This window comes from Prionailurus bengalensis, chromosome D3 (assembly GCF_016509475.1).
Source record: "Prionailurus bengalensis isolate Pbe53 chromosome D3, Fcat_Pben_1.1_paternal_pri, whole genome shotgun sequence".
Classification (NCBI taxonomy): Eukaryota; Metazoa; Chordata; class Mammalia; order Carnivora; family Felidae; genus Prionailurus; species Prionailurus bengalensis.
This window is the reverse complement of record NC_057356.1, coordinates 34,601,544-34,624,873: the sequence shown is the minus strand read 5'-3', so window position 1 is coordinate 34,624,873 and position 23,330 is coordinate 34,601,544. Positions and strand designations below refer to the sequence as shown.

The window sequence follows — 23,330 nt, the reverse complement described above, 5'->3', positions numbered from 1 at the left end:
AGTCCACTTTCAAAGTCCACTCTTGTTCTTCCCGCTGTGGTCAAACTACCGCTGGGGAAAGGCTACAAAATGCCATTGTGTCAGCAATGGAAAGCACTCATTCTTATGGTCTCTTGTGACTCACAATGAAAAATCTTGGCTTTGCTATTCAAGCAGATTGTGTTGACATCTTGAACATATATGTGTGTGTGTGTGTGTGTGTGTGTGTGTGTGTGTGTATCTCCCTTTCTGTTTCGACTTTTACAAGGTAATTGTGTGAATTCTCTGCCAGATTTCGGTTCCCACAGATAACGAAGTCAGTTCAGCATTGCCAACGCTCCCCCCTCGACCACTCTGAAAGATAAATCTGTAGAGACGAAAAGATGCTTGGGGTTCGTAAGATTGAATGCTAGCAAAGAAGCTGTTAAGAAAGACCCTGAATAACCCAAGGAGCAAGGATCGTGAGCTATAATTTCAAATCTTGGAAGACTGTTCTCGTGGCAGGAAATGAGGAGCAGAGAGGGGTGTATACCTGTGCATTTGTGTGTATGTGTGTGTGTTTATGTATATATGTGGTAGGCGTTACGACTCTACTAAAGCTGTTCTGCACAGACTTACTGAACATCAAGGGGGAATTTCACAGATGTCATTCCCACATTTGATCCTACAACAGCCTTCCAGATCATGCAAAGTAGATATTGGTTCTGTTTCTCAGATGAGGAAACTGAGGGGCTTTCTAAGTGCTCATTCCACCTAGTCCTCTGCATTCTGTTCCTGACTGTGCTGATAGACTCTTGACCATGGACAAGGCAGTCTTTTGGGGCTCAGATTCCACCCCCCCCCTCTTATCTGTAGAATGAAAGGGTCAGCCTGGATATTTCATGTTTTTTCCATTTCTAAAAGTCTCTGATTCTAAGATTTTATTAAAAAATTTTTTTTAGTAACATTTATCCATTTTACAGAGAGCTTGAACAGGAGGAGGGCAGAGAGAAAGGGAGGCACAGAATCCAAAGCAGGCTCCAGGCTCTGAGCTGTCAGCACAGAGCCCAACACAGGGCCCAAACAGAATCCAAAGCAGGCTCCAGGCTCTGAGCTATCAGCACAGAGCCCAACACAGGGCCCAAACCCACAAGCACAAGATTGTGACCGGAGCCGAAGTTGGACACTCAACAGACTGAGCCCCCTGGGTGCTCCTCTGTTTCTAAGATTTTATTTTATTAAAAATTTTTTTTTAATATTTATTTTTGAGAGAGACAGAGTGTGAGTGGGGAAGGGGCAGAGAGAAAGGGAGACAGAATCCAGGCTCCAGGCTCTGAGCTGTCAGCACAGAGCCCGACACGGGGCTTGAACCCACAAATGGTGAGATCATGACCTGAGCCCAAGTCAGACGCTTAACCGACTGAGCCACCCAGGTGCCCCTGTTTCTAAGATTTTAAAGGCATGAACTTAGTTTTCTAAGCCTGAAAACTTTAAAAAAAAATTTTTTTTTTTCAACGTTTATTTATTTTTGGGACAGAGCATGAACGGGGGAGGGGCAGAGAGAGAGGGAGACACAGAATCGGAAACAGGCTCCAGGCTCTGAGCCATCAGCCCAGAGCCTGACGCGGGGCTCGAACTCAAGGACCGCGAGATCGTGACCTGTAAGCCTGAAAACTTTTTAAGGGCAGGGTTGATGTATTATTTATCCTAGTGCCTAGAATATATTGAGGAATGAATGAAAATCTGGCTTACATCAGAGCTAAAACAAAACCAAGGGTGTTTATGGAAAGAATTTCTAAACAAAGTTAAAGGGTGAAGGTTAAGCCAGAAAAAAATATTATTTAAAATATACTATTACAAGAGGTAAGCATAAAGTACTCAAAAAGTGAATAAGAAAAGGGTGAACATCCCAACTGAGAAGTGGGGAAAGGTCACGAACTAAATATTTACAAAAGAAAAATACAAATGAGCAATAAACACTAAAATGACGTTCAAACTTATAATAAGCATAATAAAAATGGGAATGATGTATCATTTTCTCCCAATCATGCTGGGAAAGACTTGAAAGATGAGGATTGGCTGGGGAGAAGGTCATCTTCTACGTGGTCATGGGTGTGTAGGCTGGTCTCACCCACGGGGTGTCATGTCTGTTTCTGAGATTAAATCTAAGGAAAGAGTTGTATAAGGACACAAAGATGTAAGTAAAGGTATTTATTTAATCATTGCCATATCGTGGAAAATAGGTGACGAAAATTATCTTCAGCGGGGGTAGTGGATAAAGCCATAACATGGTGTAAAATATTTAGTCATTTTAGGGGTGCCTGGGTGGCTCAATTTGGTTGAGCCTTCGACTTGAACTCAGGTCATGATCTCACAGTTTGTGAGGTTGAGCCCCACAACCGGGCTCTCCGCTGTCATCTCAGAGACTGCTTTGGATCCTCGGTCCCCTCCCTCTCTGCACCTCTCCTGTTCGCTGTCTCAAAAAATAAATATTTAAAAAAAAAAGAAGAATATTTTGTCATTTTAGATAATGATGTTGATCCATATTCACAGAAATGGAAAGGGGTCCATGATACATAGAGTGGAGGGGAAATAAAATGTATACAGAGTATGATCAATTATGGAGTAAACATTGTATAAAAGTAATTTGGATGTGTACCAACTTACTAGCTGATGGTGGCTAGGTGCTGACATGGCAGTTGATTTCTGTTTCCTCCTTTGCTTTCATTTTTTGAGTTTCATTTTTGTGATGTACATATACTGCTTTTATAATAGGAAAAGTAACAAAGGTATTTCCATTTTTTAAATATGTTTACTCCTATTAGTAGTCCTTGCATATTTTAAGCACTTTATAAGAGAAGACCTCATGGGACAGTTGTGGCTTTGGTAAGATTGGGTCACATCACTTAGAAAAATACTTAGAATTTCCATTTAGTGCGATCGTAGGTTGATAAATAGAACTGTTAACTTCTGGCGCGCGCGCGTGTGTGTGTGTGTGTGTGTGTGTGTGTGTGTGTGTGTGTGTGTATTGTGGGGGTCGTGTGGGAATTGCAGGGACATATGCTTTTCTGCCTGGGACATGTGTAGTTTGCCTCGTAGTCCTGGGGAAAAGTCGGAGAAGTTGAGGAAACCTTACTGGCAGGGGGGCTGAGTGGTGCAGGGCTGAACTACGTACTGGAAACGGTGGTCGGCTGGGCCATGGGACGCAAGAGAAAAACAGCCTAACACCTTAACCCTAAAAACTCTACTGTGCCTCTCCTGGGAATAAGAACATAATGAGGACACCAGTATCACACCTGGTGTGATAAATCAATTAATTTTGATTTAATGATAACACATGACAGATAGTCTAAATATAAATGTTTCCGATTGTCCTAAAAATGTCTTTCAAAGCTATTTCCCTCCTAATTCCAGATCCAGCCAAGAGGCATTTGGTTGCTTTATCTCTTTGTGTTCTCTGAATCTAGATGGTAGAACAATCTCCCTGCCTTTTCTTCTGTTTGCTTTTCATGACTTATTGAAGCATTCGGGCCGGTTGTAGAATGCTTGCACAGTGCTCCGCATTCTGGATTTGCCTGATTTGTTTCTTCCTGATTAAATTCGGGTTAAATGGTTTGGGCCAGAATGCTGCACAGGTGAGGCGTTCATCACGTCAGGAGGTTATCACGTCTGGTTGCCCCACTGTTGGGGATACTCGTTAGTTTTTGATGAAGGGGGAGCTTTATCTCACAGAAAAAAAAGTCAAGGGCGTAAACTTTCCACGTATTGTATCTTTACATCTTTCATGAACATGAAGGAAAAGTTTATTAACAAGAAGTACACAAAAGAAAGCATCAAGTGTTTCATTATCTACTGAGAGTTCCAAATCCTTCCTTTTTCTTTCTTTTAATGGAGAAAACATATATATTTGGTAAGCCACCAGCCTTTATCCCTGTGTGTATAGAAGCAGGGTGGGAATGAGATATCGTATTTTATTAGTTGTAGCTAGTGTTGGATGCGTAGCATAGGTGAATATATAAGGCGATTTTCTGTTTGCGCCATTGCAAGGCCCAAAGTGTGACTTGCCCAAATATTAGATGCCCTTGTCACTCTTCATTGTTGTGATAATAAGTTTTTAAAATCTGAGGTTTTATTTTTTTTCCTGAGATTGGGGGCATATTATCTTAGAACAATTGGACATATTATCTTAAGACAATGTTTTTGGAAACACAGTGATTTGAATGCATTCTTTGCTTTTTTAAAGAAGTTTTCCTTCCCTAACCTAAACGTTCAGTTGGACTAACAGAAAATGTAGAATTTGGGGGCGGGGGTGGGTGATAAGACTCTAACAGCCCTTCTTTCCTCTTGGTGGCCCCAGGAGGGACCTTATGACCTCTTGCTGAGGCAAGATTAACTTGTCTGAACCAGGAGCCTCTGTGAAGATTGTAAGGGCACCTGGTAACGTGGAGATGTTGATTCTCTTTTTCAGGGCATCTTTTATGACCAAAACTGTGCCTTGTGGAAATGAGCTTCATAAGTTCCTCATCTGGGACACTGCTGGGCAGGAACGGGTAAGTGTACGTGGTTGTTGGCTTTCTAGGGAAAATACTGAGCCTGGTTCCTGAAGGTTTATTTGTATTTGGCAAGATTCTTGGTTGTAAGCGACCAGGAACCCAGCTTCTGTGATTTAAGCAAAAAAGGAAATGTGCTTTTCCACTGTGAAAAAGATGTATGGGGGTGGCTCTCTTGAGGTAGGGCTGAGTTCAAGTCCTCCAAATGTATTGTCGGAGGCACCCAACTCCATTCATATTTCTTTGCTTGCTTACCTCTAGACTGGCTTCATTTTGAGGCAGACTCACCTCCTTCCCTTCCCCAAGGGTGGCCAGGATGGCTCTGTCGGTGACTCCACGCCTGTATTCTGCCACCTGAGCAGTCCCACAAAGGACAGTACCTCTTTTCCGCGAGTTGCACCCCATGTTTCAGTGCCTGTGGGTTCTCATGGGCCGGGTTTGGGTCACGTGTTCCACTCTTGAACTTGACGCTGTGTAGCAGCATTTAAGGGATATTTGGCGCTCCTATTTGTAGAGCCAGGTAATACACTTACCCCTAGAGGTAGGGCTGCCATCAGCCCCACCTGAGCCACACTGGTTGGAAGTCTACTAGGCTTAGTTACCCAAGGAAAATCTGGGTTCCTTTACTGCACAATGGGCCAATGGACATCGGTTTACTAGAAACAGCCAATGACTTGTTTCTTATTCTTTTTTTTTTAATATGAAATTTATTGTCAAATTGGTTTCCATACAATACCCAGTACTCATCCCAACAGGTGCCCTCCTCAATGCCCATCACCCCCTTCCCCCCCCCCCATCAACCCTCAGTTTATTCTCAGTTTTTAGGAGTCTCTTATGGTTTGCCTCCTTCCCTCTCTGTAACTTTTTTCCCCCCCCTTCCCCTCCCCCATGGTCTTCTGTTAAGTTTCTCAGGGTCCACATAAGAGTGAAAACATATGGTATCTGTCTTTCTCTGTATGACTTAGTTCACTTAGCATAACACTCTCCAGTTCCATCCACGTTGCTGCAAATGGCCAGATTTCTTTCTTTCTCATTGCCAAGTAGTATTCCATTGTATATATAAACCACAGTTTCTTTATCCATTCGTCAGTTGATGGACATTTAGGCTCTTTCCATAATTGGGCAATTGTTGAAAGTGCTGCTATAAACATTGGGGGACAAGTGCCCCTATGCATCAGCACTCCTGTATCTCTTGGGTAAATTCCTAGCAGTGCTATTGCTCTCTTATTCTTAATTCCTTTTATGTGCTGAAAATATTTATGGGGAAGATTATTTAAAAAGCTTATATTTTTAGATTTTAATGTTTATTTTTGAGAGAGAGAGAGAGAGAGAGAGAGAGAATGAGCAGGGGCTGGGGGGCAGAGAGAGAGAGACACACACACACACACACACACAGAATCTAAAGCAGGCTCCAGGCTCTGAGCTGTTCACACAGAGCCCAACCTCGAGATCAAGACCTGAGCCCAAGTCGGACCCTTAACCCGCTGAGCCACCTAGGTTCCCCTTGTGTTTTTAGATTTTAAAAAGTGAGGTAATACCAGCACAGACTGTCTATAATAGGATTATTCATATAATAACTAGGGTGTATATTATCAAAGTCGAAAAGGGTGGTCAGGGTAAGTGACACACAGGGATTACCAATAGCCTGCCTTCACTGGGAGCTTTCAGGCTGCTCAAAACTTTCATCGGAGCTAATGATCACGGAGTAAAATAGTAAAATGGTCCAAGCTCACGTGTCACCTTCTCTACCTACCCTGTTTAAATAATATCACTTCCCCCTTTTCACTCCCTGCTCCACTCCATTTTTCTCCGCAGCCCTTACCACCTGCTAATATGCTATTTAATTCACTTACTGATTCTGTTGATTGTCTCTCTCTCAAAGGAAGAGAATCCGGGGTTCGGGATAATGCAGCATTTTCATTATCTGCTCCTAACAAATCAAGTGTGCGTTTCTATAATTTTCACTTCCTATAAATCCCTGTCCCAGCATTTGTCGATTAAGGCTACTCAGGTGTTCAAGATTTCTTTCTTCTTAATTAGGACGAATCTTGTGGCCTACAAATGCTAACCTCATTAGAACATCTTCTATTTTGCTGCTAAATTGAGAGCACCAACTTGCACACACGAAGCTGCTGCCACGAGCACCTCTTTAACTCTGTGGGTCAGCTGTGCATGCTGACTCCCGAAATGAGGTGACGAATCCGAGGAAGAAATGTCTGCTCAGGGATCTCTTCTTTACGTATCTACCTCTTTACATACTATGTATGCATACTTGCAGTACGTAGATCTGCTAGGTTTTTGGTTGGGGGGGGAGGGGTTTGGTTTTTTGGTTGTTATTTAAACTGAAGCAGAGGCTTTCTTGCTCCCATTTGTACTTTTGGCCATGAAATAGTTGCTTTTAATGTGCATAATAACTCACTTTTACAAATAGCTGGCTTTGTATTAGAAGTATTACTGTTTCTACAATTGGTGGGTCATTCCTAAGGGCTTGCTATGTTTCATGCCCTGTTCCGAATGTTTTCCGTGTACTAATAACGCACTTAGCCCTCTCACTGCACTCTGACGTGGGGACTACTTTCATCCCTATTTATAGGTGAAGTCACTGAGGGGTGGAGAAGTTAAGTAACTCGTTCAAGATCACACAGCCAATTAGGCGTAAAGCCGAAATAGGAATCCGGCAGTCTGGGTCCCGAGCTTTGTAGTTCTGTTCCGCTAGAAAAATCACCCAAGAGCCATGCGGCTGAAAGTGAAGTTGGCCAGAATCCCACCACCCAGATATTTGCACCGTTTTTTTAATTTATTTTTTTAGTTGAGGTATACTTGACGTACAATATTCTGTTCATTTCAGGTGTACATCGTAGCGATTTGATATTTGTATACATTATGAAATGATCCCTACAAGAAGTCTAATTTCCACTATTGACATTAGATGATCATTCTTCAGATATCTCACTATATGTGTTGATAACTTCATATTAAAGGGGTCATGGTTCTTTATAACCTGCTGTTTTCACTTGATAACAACGGTATTCCTGAAGAGAGATTTCTGTATGATCTAAACAGAGTATTTGACATTTCCTTACCTATAATTTTTTAAAAAATTTTTTAATGTTTATTTACTTTTTGAGAGAGAGAGAGAGAGACACACACACACACACACACACACACACACACACACACACACACAGAGTGTGAGTGGGGGAGGGGCAGAGAGAGAGAGGGAGACACAGAATCCAAAGCAGGCTCCAGGCTCTGAGCTGTCAGCACAGAGCCTGACGTGGGGCTCGAACCCACAAGCTGTGAGATCATGACCTGAACCAAAGTCAGATGTGTAACTGACTGAGCCACCCAGGCGCCCCTCCTTACCTATTCTAATATAATATTCAAGTGTTTGCTTTTGATGAAATCTGATACTCGAAAGTGACAACTGTAGTTTGTAGCTTGACTCACTGACCATCTCAAAGCAAAATAGCAATAGAAAATTTTTCGTATGATCATATTTCTAATTATTCTAATTGCTTTTCCTAAAATTTGTTAGAGGTTATAGGCATCTGTGACTATATTGCTATGTCTGTAATTTTAAAAGCATAGTATTGTATAGATTATTATATTATACTTGTTACATATTATATGTAGTATTATTGTGTTAGTGCTATATGTATTCGGAGTGTTATCTATTATTATAACGGTTAGTATTATAGGTGCAAGGTTTGATTCCATAGTAGTGCTTCAGGGAAGAGGGACTGAGTTTTGGATGATAACTTCAGGTGGATGCTTTTTAGAATGTAGATTTGTGGAGAGCGGGTGAAAAATGTCCGTTCAGCCTTTGTGGTCATCGATCCCTCTAACCCTCAAAGGCCTGATTTAGTTATCCTCAGACTGTCCTTGTCTGGTGTCCCTCCGTGCGGTCTCGCATCTCTCCAGTGATGGCAATTTTTCAATCATTTTGGCAGCTTGTTGCTGGATTTAATCGTGCTTGTAATGACGTTACCTAATGTTGGAGCTAAAAATACATGCCCTGCTGCTGCTTGTGCCTCACGCTATTTGTTCTGTCTCATTAATTGTTGGAGTCCAGTGCACTTTATTATCCCTCCTTATCTGTGTAGAAATCTGCTGCTCTTCTACTAAGTCTGTGTAATTTTAAACAAACAAAATCTCTTTGGATTTACGGTTTCATAATATAAAGACATAGACTTCTGTGTCCTCAAAGGGGGATAATGCTCAGGGCAGTGCTTTGCATCAGTATTTGTTTACTTGCGGGACGATTCAACCAAGTTCTGCCTCGCGTACACAATATTAACTCTGGACTATATTTTGGCACAAATTCGTACTCTTGAAAAATTACTTTTCCGTCAGAGCACTGGAAATGTAAAAGGATCACTCTCCTCCTCCCTCTCTTCGTAGAAGGGAGTGTTCATTCCTGATAATGCTTTTCATTCAACCATATATGACGGCCATCTTAGGATTCTTTCAATGGCAAATGCTAATCCGTAGGCTGCCTCTGTAAGAAAGTGTTTGAAAATTTAATCATTTTCAATTAACCAGATGATTGCTGAGTCCAATTTGTTAGAAACGTAACGTTTGGAAGATTTGTGCTTCCAGTTTGTTGCAACCAAGAGGGGTGTCCAGGGGGCGAGAGTGCCACTGCCGTGCCCGCGTTGTAGTATCAGTGCGGGCTTTTGGGGGTTTTCATCCTTTCTTCCTGGAATGAGTGGTTCTGGCTTCTGCTTTATGCCAAGCTGTGACAAGGACTCAACAGTAGGTTAGCAGATGCCTCTGGAAGGATGTACACAGGAGCGGAAGTGGTCCCAGAGGGGAGAAAGGAATTTATCTGCCCAGCTTCGTCCTCCTATCTCCCACTAGTCTGGGTTTGGGATTCTGTCCCAATGTGGCAGCACATCCATCTTTCCCGTTGGGTTTCCTTTTGACTCCCTTCTTTGTTTTTCCACATAAACTAGAATATCCTCATTGTTATTAAAAATGCCTCATCAGGGGCGCCTGGGTGGCACAGTCAGTTAAGCGTCCGACTTCAGCCAGGTCACGATCTCGCAGTCCGTGAGTTCGAGCCCCGCGTCAGGCTCTGGGCTGATGGCTCAGAGCCTGGAGCCTGTTTCCGATTCTGTGTCTCCCTCTCTCTCTGCCCCTCCCCCGTTCATGCTCTGTCTCTCTCTGTCCCAAAAATAAAAAAAAATAAAAAAAAAAATGCCTCATCAGTAGGAAATGCAACCTTCATGTTCTAGTTGTCTGCTTCCAAGTCATTCTGTTTTTGCTTTAAAACACTATCACAATCCATAAGATAACTCCCTTAAAATGTTGGTGTCTTGGAATAATTTCAGGCTTCATTTTCTTGATCTGATCCATCAGAGCAATATTACTCTAAGAACCTAACATGAACAGATATTAGCATCATCTTATTCTCTTGTTTCGCTTGGGTTGGCTGTCTGTCCGCCCTAGTGCCTCAGTCGTAATGGCTGCATGTATAAAATTTGGGCTTCAAATGCACCACGGTCAAATTCCACAAAGGTGAATTGGTAGTTCTTTTGGGAGCATGAAAACTCTCCCCTTACTCTACTTAACACATCTTAAGTTAAATAGATTGACTTCTGAAATCAAGCTCATCGTTATATATTTTTTAAGATGAAATTGGAGAACACACATACAGACTAAAAAATAGCCCCCCCCCCATATTTACCAGGAATTATGGAGCTTTGAACTTAATGGTAAAAATGACATGATGCAAAGATATGTGTAGGAAATTATATAATTTATTACTACTGTCTTTTGGGGGTTATTTATTTATTTTAGGGAGACAGCGAACAGGGGAGAGGGGCAGAGTGAGAGCGGGAGAGAGAGAGAGAGAGAGAGAGAGAGAGAGAGAGAGAAACCTCCAGCAGGCTCCACGATCAGCATAGAGCCTGATGAGGGGCTCAATCCCACAATCCCTGGTATCATGACCTGAGTCAAAATCAAGAGTCGGACACTCAACTGATGGAGCCACCCAGGTGCCCCTCTTTTGGGTATTTAAGAAAATTGACAAAACATTGGAAATGAAAGAAATGCCAAGTAAGAACAAATTGAACACTATACGGGACTGAGTAAGAGAGTATCATCTAATAAAAGATTGAGCTATTGTAGAATTCTAAATATGATCTTAAATACAACTTTATGTAGACTTCAGAATACGATTATTAACTGAAAATGACACGTTTGTTGTGTGTGAATTCTTTTTTATCTCCGTATTTGAAAATATTCTTGTACTTGCAGAAAAGTTACAAAAATATTACAAGAGCTCTCTTGCTGAGGTGGCTCTGTTTCGAGGTGTGGGTCTGTGCGCTGGCAGGGGGGACTTCGCTTGCTTGTTCATTCTGGGGTTAGAGAGACAACAGCTCCCCGAGGAAGCTCTTCTCAGGCAATACAGAAGCATGAGGGACAAAGGGCAGACGTGAGGCCTCTTCATGCTAGGGTTAGAATGGGCACATGTCACATGGCCTACATCCCGTTGACCAAGGCAAGTCACATGGCAGAGCCCAAAGTCAAAAGATAGAAACATGGCCTTTAGGGGAAGTGCAAATACTACATTGGCATAAACAGGGCATGAATTCATGGAGAAGTGAAGAATTGGTGGTCGTAATTTTGTCTTCCGTAGGCATCTGGTTCTCTTGCTCTGTGTACCTTGGAGGCTCAACGTCTCCCAGCCTGGAACTTCTTTTCAGACATCTACCTCCATCTTTTCCCACTGAACTTTACTTTTACACACTCTATGGTATTTTACCCCAAATGAATTTCCTGTTAAGAAATCTGAAATTATAGAAATAACGTTTGCCCCCCTGTGGCTTTTAAAATACAGTTGATCCTTGAGCAATGTGGGGGTTAGGGGGGTTGACCCCTCGCCGTTGAAAATCTATGTATAGCTTTGGACTCCCCTAAAACTTAACTACTAATAGCCTACTGTTGACTGGAAGCCTTACTGATAACATAAACAGTCAACGAACACATATTTTGTATGTTACATGTAATATACTGTATTCTTACAATAAAGTAAGCTAGAGAAAAGAAAATGTATTAGAAAATCATAGGAGAAGGGGCGCCTGGGTGGCCCAGTCGGCTAAGCATCTGACTTTAGCTCAGATCATGATCTCACACTCCGTGAGTTCGAGCCCCGCGTCCGGCTCTGTGCTGATAGCTCAGAGCCTGGAGCCTGCTTCGGATTCTGTGTCTCCCTCTCTCTCTGCCCCTCCCCTGCTCATGCTGTCTCTCTCTGTCTCAAAAATAAATAAAAACATTAAAAAAATTTAAAAAAGAAAATCGTAGGAGAAAATGCGTGCATAGTTCTGTACTGCAAAAACATCTGCATTTAAGCGGACTTGTGTAGTTCAGACCCGTGTTGTTCAGGGGTGAGCTGTATATTCATTACTTCCTGGTGCCTGAGGTGGTCCCTCTCTGTGTTTCTGAAAACAGCCCAATGAAGATAGCTGTGGTGTGAAATTCTCTGTTTACCTGTTCCTCTGGAACTCTTTTCTTGTTCACTTCCTCACCTGTTCTAGACTCACTCAGTGCTTCAGTCTCATAAGCTTCTTGTTTTCATTGCCCAGTTCACCTCGGAAGCCGTTGAGCCATGCTTTCATCTTTTTTTGGATAATCCATCCTGGAGTTCTAGTGGTTAGAAATAAAATTAGCTGATAAACGCTTTTGTCTATATTTGTTTCTGTGTGGATTATCAGCATGTAGAGTACTACCTCTAGTGTTTTTGGTTTTTTTTTTTGAGAAAAAATTTTTAGTTTATTTTGTTGATTTTGGAGAGCAAGAGTGTGAGTGGGGGAGGGGCAGAGAGAGAGAGGGAGAGAAAGAATCTCAAGCAGGCTCTGTGCTGTTAGTGCAGAGCCTGGCGAGAGGCTAGATCCCGTGTGAGATCAGGACCTGAGCCGAAATCAAGAGTTGGACACTTAACCGACTGAACCACCCAGGTGCCCCTTACCTCCCTTTTTTAAATACAGTTTTATTGAGATGTAATTCACAGACCATAAATACACCCATTTAACGTGTACAGTTCAGTGGGATCTAGTATGTTGACTGTGCAAGTGTTGCTGCAATTAATTTTACAACATTTTCATCATCCGCAAAAGAAACCCCGAACCCATTAACAGTCATTTCCCACTTCTTCCTGAGTCCCCCAGCCCTTGGCTGCTTTCTGCCTGTAGATTTGCCTACTCTGGACATTTCATATAAATGGAATCATACAGCCTGTTTTGTTTTGTTTTGTTTTGTTTGTGACTGGTTTCTTTCACTTAGGACAATGTTATCGATGTCCATCGACATTGTAACTTGAATCAGTGCTTCTTTCTTTTTCATGGCTGATTAATACTCCATCGTATGGATGCACTACATTTTGTATATCCCTCCATCAAGTGACGGACATTTAGGTTATTTTCACTTTTTGGCTATTATGAATAAGCCTGCTACAAGCATTCATGAGTAAATAAGTTTTTGCATAGATAGTTGTGTTTACGAATCGAAACAAAATCTCTTAGGAACATATCTAGGAGTGAAATTGATGGGTCATGTGGTAACCCTATATTTAGCATTTTGAGGGTCTACCAAACTATTCTCCAAAGTGGCTGCACCATTTTCTGTTCCTACCAGCAATGTATGAGGTTCTAGTTTCTCCACATTCCCACCACTTGTCTTTGCCGAACTCAAGGCTACAAGGATTTACTCCCGTATGTTCTTCGAAGAGTTCTATAGTTTTAGCTCTTACCTTCAGCTCTATGATCCATCTGTTGTTACTTTTTGCATATCTTACAAGGAAGGGTTTTCCACCTCACTCTGTACATTGATATCGTGCAAAATCAGCTGTCCCGACACGATTTGTTGAAAAGACCATTCTTGGCCCAGTTGGTTTTCTCAGCACCTTTGTTGATAATCAGTTGACCACAAATGTGAGGGTTTAATTCCGGATGCAATTCTGTTTCTTTGATCTAATTTTTACCCTTCTGCCAGTACCACATTTCCCTGATTGCTGTAGCTTTGGGGCAAGTTTTGAAATTAGGAAGTATGAGTCCTTCAACTTGGTCCTTCTTTTTCAAGATTATTTTGTCTATTCCACATCCCTTGCATTTCCAGAGGAATTTTAGGACCGGCTTGTGCATTTTTGCAAAACCCCCAGCTGTATTTTGATAGGGATCGTGTTGAATCTGTAGATGAATTTGAGGGTTACCTACTCCTTAAACCTTTAAGTCCTAAGCGATAAGCAAGTTACAAGCTGTTGTTCATTTCTAATTGTGGACTGGAAATGCAGCCTTGACCTCTGAATGGTACCTAAAGAAAAAATTCTGAATAAAATATTAAATCTTTGAAATGTTAAAATGCATAACAAGTTCACATAAAACTGTACATAAGGTTATATTTGTGAAGTTATCACTTGCAACTTACCAAACTTATCATTACATTCGAAATGTATTTTACTTGACTAAATTATTTTTTTAAAAGAAGGAATCTGTCTTCAAAATATTATTATTTGCAGCTGGTTTAGCTTTTATCAGCGCTATTATCTAACCCAGGACCAGATATTATTCCTTAATACATACTGACTCAAGATAAAGTGATATGCTGACACCCATTGATTCAAAGGCTTACAGTGACTCTCCTAGTGAGTGTACAAACATTTTTTTCCCTCCAATTTTGAGATAGTTCAAGCACTCCGGGAAATAATATAATAAATATATTTACACCACCCCGATTTGTTTAATCTTCCCTTGTTCCTTCTGTCCGAAGTTTTCCCGGAAGCTTGGGTACCTGAAGAAGGCAAAGTGACGCTGATGCCCTCTAGGAGCTGACGGTTTAGCTGCTCTGTTGAGACATTATGCTTATTCACCTCCTTTGGCTTGACCTTTGCGGCACCTACCAAATTGGAAAGGTTAGGTGATTGGACGATGTGAGCAGAGACAGCTGAGACACAGCCAGGCAGGGCCGTGGCCGAAATGCTGGGTCTCAGTGGGTCCCTGAGACAGAAAAACAGAATGAAGGCGGCCGATAGAGGAGGTCGGGTTCAGCCTGGACAAACACCCAAAGACGCTTTTTGCCATCTTTCATTCTTTCCTTGGTCCCGGACTCTGTGGTTAAGGAAATGGTTCACTTTTCACAGACTGCAGCTAAAGTCAGAGGAAATTTTGACCTTTGGAAGTCCTTGAAGAATGGGGCCTCTCAGAAGCTCAGAATGTGCTGCTCTTTGTTTCTCCTCTGCTTGCCCTGCAGCCACTGGAAATACAGGCCCAGCTCCAAGTGGCGCCGGCTAGGAGCCGACAGAACACAGAATCTGATTCGACAACACACAGAATCTGCTCCTCACCCACTGCCGGAGGGAAACTGCTTCACTCTATTGCACCTTTTCCTGTACCCACTCACTAGAGAACGATTTTTGTAGGAATTCACCTGCAGTGGAAGAGGGTCAGTACCCGGTTTTGCTTTCCTCTCCCCATCACAAGAGAACAGTGTTTTAATTAGTGCAAATTGAGATCCTGAGAAGGGAAATATTCCTTCTCTCCACCCTTTGCTCCCCTAACACTCCCGGGAAGGGAAAACCAGATTAAGATTATGCGGCAAGGAGAAACATCAGAAGCTTGCAAATCTGGCATATGCTGTTAAAAATGAAGTCAACAGCTCCTGATAGGGCGGTGCCACCACATCTGCTTTGAGAAGAAGCCTCAGGAATCACCGTATTTAAAAGTGGTACGGCTGAAGAGGTCCAGCGGTATTTAAAAATTGGTGACAGAGGGGCGCCTGGGTGGCCCAGTCAGTTGAGCATCCCTCTCTTGGTTTCTGCTCAGGTCATGATCTCGCGGTTTGTGGGTTCAAGCCCCACGGGGCGGGGGCTCTTCACTGTCAGTGTGGATCCGGCTCGGGATTCTCTCTCTCCTTCTCTCTGCCCCTCCCCCACTCGCTCCCTTGGTCTTTCTCAGAATAAATAAACTTTAGAAAATAAATAAAAGTTGGTGACAGAAACTGCCCAAGGAAGTGTGACTGTGGCATTCGAAGAGGGGCACCGGACGGCAGAGGTGTGGGCAGCCAGAGAGCCGCCTTTAACGGCATATCTGGTTCCCATTTGGGGGTGTTGGGTCATTTAGGAAATTAGGAGTTTCGGTGCAGAATGCCACTGGCAGGAGGGAAAGAGGAAGGACATGTCCATATATTAAAATAAATGTAGTAAGCCCTGAGGGAAACTCTCCAAGCACTTCTGCCCTCAGCCAGTGCGCTGGGAAAGCCGGAAGTGAGGGACCGGAAGCGGGAAGTGAACAGACAGGAAGCGTGGAGAGTAGAGGCTCAAGCCTACGTTGATCTTAAAAAGCAAGGCTGGGCCGCCCCTGCCTGCAAGTAGCCCCTGCCCCTTGCCCCTTCTACACCCTCTCTGTCACAAGAGACCTCACTGTTGTTCTTTGTTCCCCGGTGGGTGTCTCCCCCTCCTCTCTGGGCCTCCAGGGCGGCCTGCCCTGCCCCCTCCGTGGGGACAGGGTCTGGGAGGGACCGTGACGCCGCTAAATGAAGATGCTTCACAAATCGGGCAACGACATTTTACTGGAGTGTGTTTTAGTCTGGGACGCCCTAAGTAGCTTCTAATTATGAAGCATTGTCTCTGCCTCCTGGGTTGAGGCCAGTTTCCGTTCTCCGACGCTCAGAGGGCCAGGACTGCAGGCAGCGCGCCGGAGACAGGCGTCCCCGGGGCTGGGGTTGCGCTTGTTAAGAATCTAAGAAGCACTGTATCTGGTTGTGTTTTTCTCCTCTTTCCTCCCCCCCACTCCCCCATTCCCTCCTCACCCTCGCCTTCCTGCCCCTCCCCGTCCCTATTCACTTCTTTATGCACCTAATTTCCCAAGTCTGGTCAAGATACAAACCAAAGGGTGTATGAAGCCAGCGAATGCCATTCTTGACAAGGAAATGAGGCACATGGACTTCATTTAATAACAAAAGAGGGTGCTCCTGAAGGCCAGAAGGACGTGTCTAAGCAGGAATAGCTGGAGTGTGCTTAGAACACAGAGCTCCCTGTTTGGAGATACTGAAATCCAGAGCAGCCTCTTTGAAGGTGGGCCTGACTCCACCCCGTCCTTCCCCTTCTCTGTTTGTTTCCTATGGCTGCTGTAACAGATTACCACGCATTTGGTAGCTCGAAACAGCACAAGTTTACTTGCTCACAGTTCAGAAAGTCACAAGTCTGAGAAGAGTGTCACCGGGCTCATAACCAAGGCATAGGCAGGGCCGTGTTCCTTTCTGGAGGCTTCGGGGAAGAATCCGTTCCTGGCCTTTTTCAGAGGCTGCCCGCATTCCTTGGTTTGTGGTCCCTCCCTCCATCTTCAAGGCCGGCAGCAGAAGCTCTTCCATGCTCTGACTCTCTTGCCTCCCTCTGCCAATTGTAAGGACGCTTAGGATGACACTGGACACTGTATAATGGAGGATAATCTTCCCAGCTCAAGGTCAGCTGGTCAGCAACCTTAATTCCATTAGCAGTCTTAACCCCCCCCCCCCCTTGCCATGTACCATAACATATTTCCTGGTCCCAGGGATTAGGGTGTGGACATCTTTGGGGGCTGTAATTCCACCTGCCAACTCCTGCTTCCCCATCGCTTAGTACCTGTCATGTACCACGTGTTCAGCAGATACTTGTTGAATGAGTGAATACGTGTGTAAGCCCGTATCTGCATTACGTCAACTTAAGCAACATTTCGTTGCAGAGAAGCAACTGAGAAATGGAAAGACGCATGGAATTTGGAGTCAGAAGACTGTGTTCAAGGTCTAGTCACACCATTGAAGAGCTGTGTGTCCGTGGGCAGTTGATGTAACCATTCTGAGCCTATTGTCTCATCTGTAAAATGGAAACAGTCTTATCCAGTGAACTTGCCTTCACAGGATTAGGGACTCATCACAGGTGTTCCATCGTTACATATTTGTTGAGTCCCTGCTATGGCCCAGATAGGGGGCCGGGGAAGGGTCGCACGGGAGGTGACCCTTGAAAAAGGTGTGAATGAAGTGAGGGAGTGAGGATATCTAGTGGAGGGTGGTCCAGGCTGGGGAAGGCATGTGACATAAGCTTGAGGGCTCCACGTGGCTGCATGTTCAGGGAGCAGGGAGGAGGCCAGGGGCTGGAGAGAGAGGGCGGGGGAGACGAGCCTAGTGCCCTAGTGACACCATAGGACACAGTTTGGATTTAATGCTTAGTACTTTGGAAGGGTTTTGAAAAGTGACACAGTTGGAAGAAAAACGTCAGTTGCTTTACAGTTAAAATAATATGATGTCAGGTATTTGCTTCAGAAGGCTTTAGCGGCGGGGTGGGAAGGGAGGTGGAAACATGCCCATGGCCATGTATTCGGGGTGATCTTGAGGCTAGGGGATGAGAATCTGGAAGCGCATTGTACCATGCTCTCTTCTGGTGCGTATGTTTGAAATTTTCCACAATTAAAAAGTTAAAAATAGATTCGATGGTATGTGTAAATAACACAACTCGGAAGTTAAAAAAAGGATCCCTCTGGGTGCTGTGTGGCCAGTATGGAGGCCACTGCAGTATTTACATGCCGTAATGGAAACTTCCAGATAGTCCAGGAACGATGCACTCAGGCTGCACTCAGTGAACACAGCACACAGTCCTGGGTGCCCGGTGCTTTGGGGATGAATGAAACCACACGCCTGCAAGTGTGTGATTCTAATCCCTTTCTAGCAAGGTGCTGTCATAGACTCGGGAAGCTCCTCAAGGGTGCCCAGCAAGGCAGGCTTTCCTGCGGGCACCGTGGTGGCAGGGCTTCGGGACAGCCGGGGGGCACTGGGTTAGGCCCCACTGTGGGGCCCACAGAGCAAAGTGTCTTCTGCTCTGGGCGTAATCCCAGGTGATGTTGGCTTGCTGTCCCATCCTGCAGGGAGGCCTCTCGAAGATGGGATGTTTTCTGTGAACAGGAGGCTACACACAGGTGGGAGAGACCAAAGCAACCTGAGCAGAGTAGAGAGAGGGAGAGCCATGACCAACCTTTGTGGCATTTCCTTCAAATGAATGGTGACTGTGTGTGATGAGAAACACAGATAACTTAGGGACAGGGTGGGGCAGAGTTCTGGACTTTGAGGAAATTCCATTGGCTTGCTAACAGACAGGAATTAGAGCTGAGGTTCTCTGCAGTTGGGTATTACATGGGTGGGGAAAAATGTATTTCTGCATCATTTCAAGACCTTGACTTCTGTCTCCTACATTCTTCTAAGGATCAGAATAGCCTAGTTCATTGCCTTGTCTTTTACAAAACACGAATCCATGCCCTCCCCACCAACACCGTTTTTTTTGTGGAAAGAGGTTTGGATTTGGGTTGTTTCATTGTCTACTAGAGAAGGTTTGCACTGTACCTTGTCAAAAAGGAGTCACATGGAGGTCAGGTTACCTCTCAAATCCAGCTTCCTTCTGATACTTTGGCTTCAATACTTTGATCCCCTAATGCTGAGGACGCTGTTTGACTTTAATTGGCAAAATGAAAGAAAGAAGAAGGAAGGGGAGGGGAAAAAAATCCCTTCTCATTGTAAAAGTAATGTAACCTATTAAAATTAAAAAAAAATCTGGACGCATCAAAACAAGTGACGGGCTGCCTATAATGGCAGTTTTCAGAAATCATATCGTTAATAGTCTGCTGTATAATTTCCCAGCCCTTTTTCTTTTCAACTTTACCTGCTAACGGGTTTTAGGACATCTGAGTGGGCATATTAAATAGGCCTCTGCTTTTCTGTGGAGAGAGAGGGTCTGTGTAAAAATCAGAAACATTCTTCTGAATGGCACATAAAGAACATTCAGCGATGGTTTTTCCATTCAGCTTTTGCCAGCTGGGAATGTTGGGAATGTCAAGAATTTTCCTCTACCACTTCCCTCTTTGTTTGAATCCTAATGAACCACGGGATATGTTTTGGCTTCTGCCCTCGACTGTCCCTGGCCTCAGGGTTCTGTGGGATGGTGAGAATTTCTGATCCTGTGCTGGCACCAGAGGCAGAACAGCATTGACTCCCGGGCTGCATTGAAGCGACTCACCAAGGACACTGTTCTCTGAACATCGTAACACATAACCAATCCCTACAAGTTCCTGGACCTGATGCCAGAGCGCTCTGGCTTGGATAATTCTCATCTGGGGAGGCAGAGCCCAGCTGGAACTTGTCCTTGTTTGGAAACTTGATGGATTTTCCACTACTGCTCATTCTTGACATGCACGATTTTTTGCTGCTGTGGAATTTATGATGCCACAAACCTGCATTTAAGGAATTTTGCCTGAAGCAGACTGGGTGGTCTGGAGGATTTGGATATTTCCTGGAATAATAATTTCCACTGTGTGCTGAGTAGTGTGTGAATGTACACACGTACAGGGTGGTGTGGGATGGGAAGAAAGGACATTTGTGTTATAGGTAAAACACTCAGAAGAATCAAGAGCAGGGCAAAGGGAAGAGGTTTCATCCAGACTCTGTCCTGCCTTGGCCGTGAGTGTCATCACAGAGCTGGAAAAACCTTAGTTATCACCACCACCACCCCAACCCCCACAGCTACCCACAGTTTACAGAATAAAGAAACCAGAACAGAGTCAGGCAGCCAGGCATGGATGTCTCGACTCCCTTTGAGTCTAGATCTTTTTGTACTTTGCCCTTAAGGTGGGTTCTGAGCATACCTGGTCTCGAGATGTTAAAAAATGCTACTTGGGGGGCGCCTGGGTGGCGCAGTCGGTTAAGCGTCCGACTTCAGCCAGGTCACGATCTCGCGGTCCGTGAGTTCGAGCCCCGCGTCGGGCTCTGGGCTGATGGCTCGGAGCCTGGAGCCTGTTTCCGATTCTGTGTCTCCCTCTCTCTCTGCCCCTCCCCCGTTCATGCTCTGTCTCTCTCTGTCCCAAAAATAAATAAACGTTGAAAAAAAAAATGCTACTTGGAAAAAGGTAAAGAAAATTGAGAATTCTGAGTTAAAACCAAAACAAATAGGTTTCTTGACTATACTAATTTTCAGAGCTTCTCACTCACTAATAATACGTTGTAAATCTCCGAGGAAGCGTTATCATGTACAACGTTGGTCAAACTTACTTGGCCAAGAAACCTTTTTTCCCAAAAAGCACCTCATGGGCCCAGGGTTCTGCAGAAGACCCTAGGGAAGTACCAGACTGCTCTATCTTGCCTCTTGTGTCATCTTCTGTTTTTTCAGAAATGTAAATTTCACTGCTGCCTGGAAGTCCATTGTATGGCTAAGCCAAATTTACGTTTCTGGTCCCTGATCGTTAGACGTTGACATCGGTTCCGATTTGTCAGCATTACTGATGATTCTGGAGTGAATTTTGGTTACTCTGTGCCCATCTCTGATCATTCCCTTCAGAAGTGCCATTGTTGAATCAGTGTATGAACATTTTCAAGACTCTTGATATTCCTTGTCTGGTTGTTTTATAGAAAGATTATGCCCACTTTATCCTTCTCCCAGTTGCTGGAAGTGGGGGCAAGGTTAGCATACATCTGTAAAAGCTAAGTCTGAGCAGCTTGAAGAAGACCATTCCCCTCCCTCTTATTCTGTGGACATACAACAGTTAAAAAACACACAGTCACACACACGAAGGACATACACAGCCATTTCTTTTGAGAGTCAGATTGGCTTTTCATAATTCCCCGCGCTGCTTCTAAATAATTAAAGAGTTATCTGAGCCCTTTAATTTGGCATTCTAGATATTTTGTTGGATAGTTAAGAAAGAAGGGATTTTGAATTGGCTTCTGTCATGCTCATTTTCAAAGAACCTCTCAAGGTGAGATTTAAAAATTATATCAACCTCACATGATCGGGAAACTGTTTCTGGAAGAACCTTTTTATGTAAGTGTTTTTATCAGTCTTAATTCAGACTCTACGGAAATTGAGTTATGTCATGTCGAGTATTGAAGCTAATTGTGGTGCTTTTGTTTTTATATTTGTATGGGAAAGAGTATACACATTGTAGGCTAGAAGTGATTTATCGTTTTGTCCTCCACAAATATTATCCGTTGGTCAATGCATTATCGGGTTTCAGAACTGAGACTTGAACCTTTAACTCATTAAAACTCCCAAGTCCCCGGCAATAAAGTCATTTAAGTGGCTTCACCAACAGATTTATTTCAAAATGATTCCATTTGGGGGAAGGAAAGAACAAGTAATGCATTATATACAAAGATCTATTCAATAATTCATGAGACCTGCACACCAGTGACCATTTTAGATTCAGTTCATAGTATTGTAGCTGAAAATGAACTGTCTTAAGAAGATATCCACGATTTGCTCCTCTTTGTGCTTGAGTCCACAAGTATCTTGATTTTTGAGATACAGATTGTGTTCCTACGTGGTGTGTTTATATGGACCTTTCTTATTATGGAGGCTATATTGAAAAAAAAATGGGCGTTTTATATAATTGGGCTAAAAGGACACTTTATATGCATTCTTAACCCTTAGCAAAGCAGGAGTGTTTCAGAAATACGTTCCTTGTATCCTCCCTTTGGGCAGGAATTCTAACTTTATTCTCTACATGTGGATTGGACTGCTAAAGGACAGATTAAAAATAGATTTAGTGATGTCTAACAATTACAACAGACACTCAGTGTTGGGCACTGAATATGAAAGGCACACATGGTAAATGGCCTGCTGTCCTCCAGGGGGTCCTGGCAAGTGGCCAGGGCCCATCAGCTGGGAACTCCTGGGTTCATCCTGAGCTCCATTCAACCCGTTCCCTTTTCTGAAAAACCACAGAGGCCCCATGGCTATTTCTGTTCAAGGTGGAGGCTTGCACCAGGGCGGGAGGGTTGAGAAAGAGCCTGTTTCCTTCCACACTCTGGAGAGTGCTGCCCTAGCCCCCTACAGCGCATTACAAGGGATGCCTCGGGAACTAACGTACTTTAAATCTCCAAGTAGGATCATTTCAATTTGGCAAGGCTTTATTCAGCGATAAGTATTATGTGGGAAACCAACACGAATGAGTGAGATGGTTTTGTTGGAAAAGCTTCAGGATCTATCCTTCTTCCTTCCCTCCCTGCTCCTTATCCTACTCTCTAATAAAAATGGTTGCTTTTTCTTTTCAACTTAAAAACCTATGTAAGAAAATCATTGCAAACATTTATGCTCTACAGGCTCTCATGAGAAGAATGTACAAGTCACTAGAAATCCCACTGTGAACATTTGGAGAAACATTGTTGTAGCCGGAGACATAGACAGAACACCTCACATTCTATTCTAAATCATAGTATGCTTCATAAGCAGCTTCGAGACTGTTTCTTTCCCCCTTTAACTGTATGTAATCGTTTCCTAAAAATAAAAACCCTCACCATCATTTTAATTGTTGCAGAATATTCTGTTATATACGGACACCATTAGTGGATTCTCTGTGATGAACCGTTAGGTCGTTTTCAAATATTTGCTCCCATGTGTAACACAGGGATGAGGGCCATTGTGTGTGTGATGAGCTCCTTTAAGTGGCGTTGGTGGGCGGAACAATAGGCACATTTCAACTTTTGGCATATATTACCAACAGCGGCTTTTGAAGAGAGTATCTCTCTGTTTTTTAAATAAAAATTATATATTTAAGGTGTACAACATGATTTGATGTACATACACATAGTGAAATTGTTACGACAGTCAAAGTAATTAATATATCTTCTCACATAGTTACCTTTTCCCTTTGTTAAAGGATGATAACACCTGAAATTTTCTCTCTTGGCAAATTTCCAGATTCAATACACTATAATTTACCATAGGCATCAGGCTGTGCCTTGTATCTCTGCAATTTATTCGTCCCATGTAACTGCAACTTTGTAACCTTTCACCAACATCACCCCAAC

At 43.5% G+C, this 23,330-nt stretch overlaps 1 protein-coding gene across 2 annotated transcripts in view; it reads left to right on the top strand.

Annotated features, from left to right (window-relative positions):
• Nucleotides 1-23,330, top strand: part of RAB31 (RAB31, member RAS oncogene family) — a 135,078-nt gene that overhangs the window by 64,180 nt on the left and 47,568 nt on the right. For both annotated transcript variants that reach the window (XM_043558282.1, XM_043558281.1), the window contains exon 3: nt 4,427-4,508. In XM_043558282.1, the coding sequence (XP_043414217.1) occupies nt 4,427-4,508 (82 nt within the window). The remainder of the gene's footprint in view (nt 1-4,426; nt 4,509-23,330) is intronic.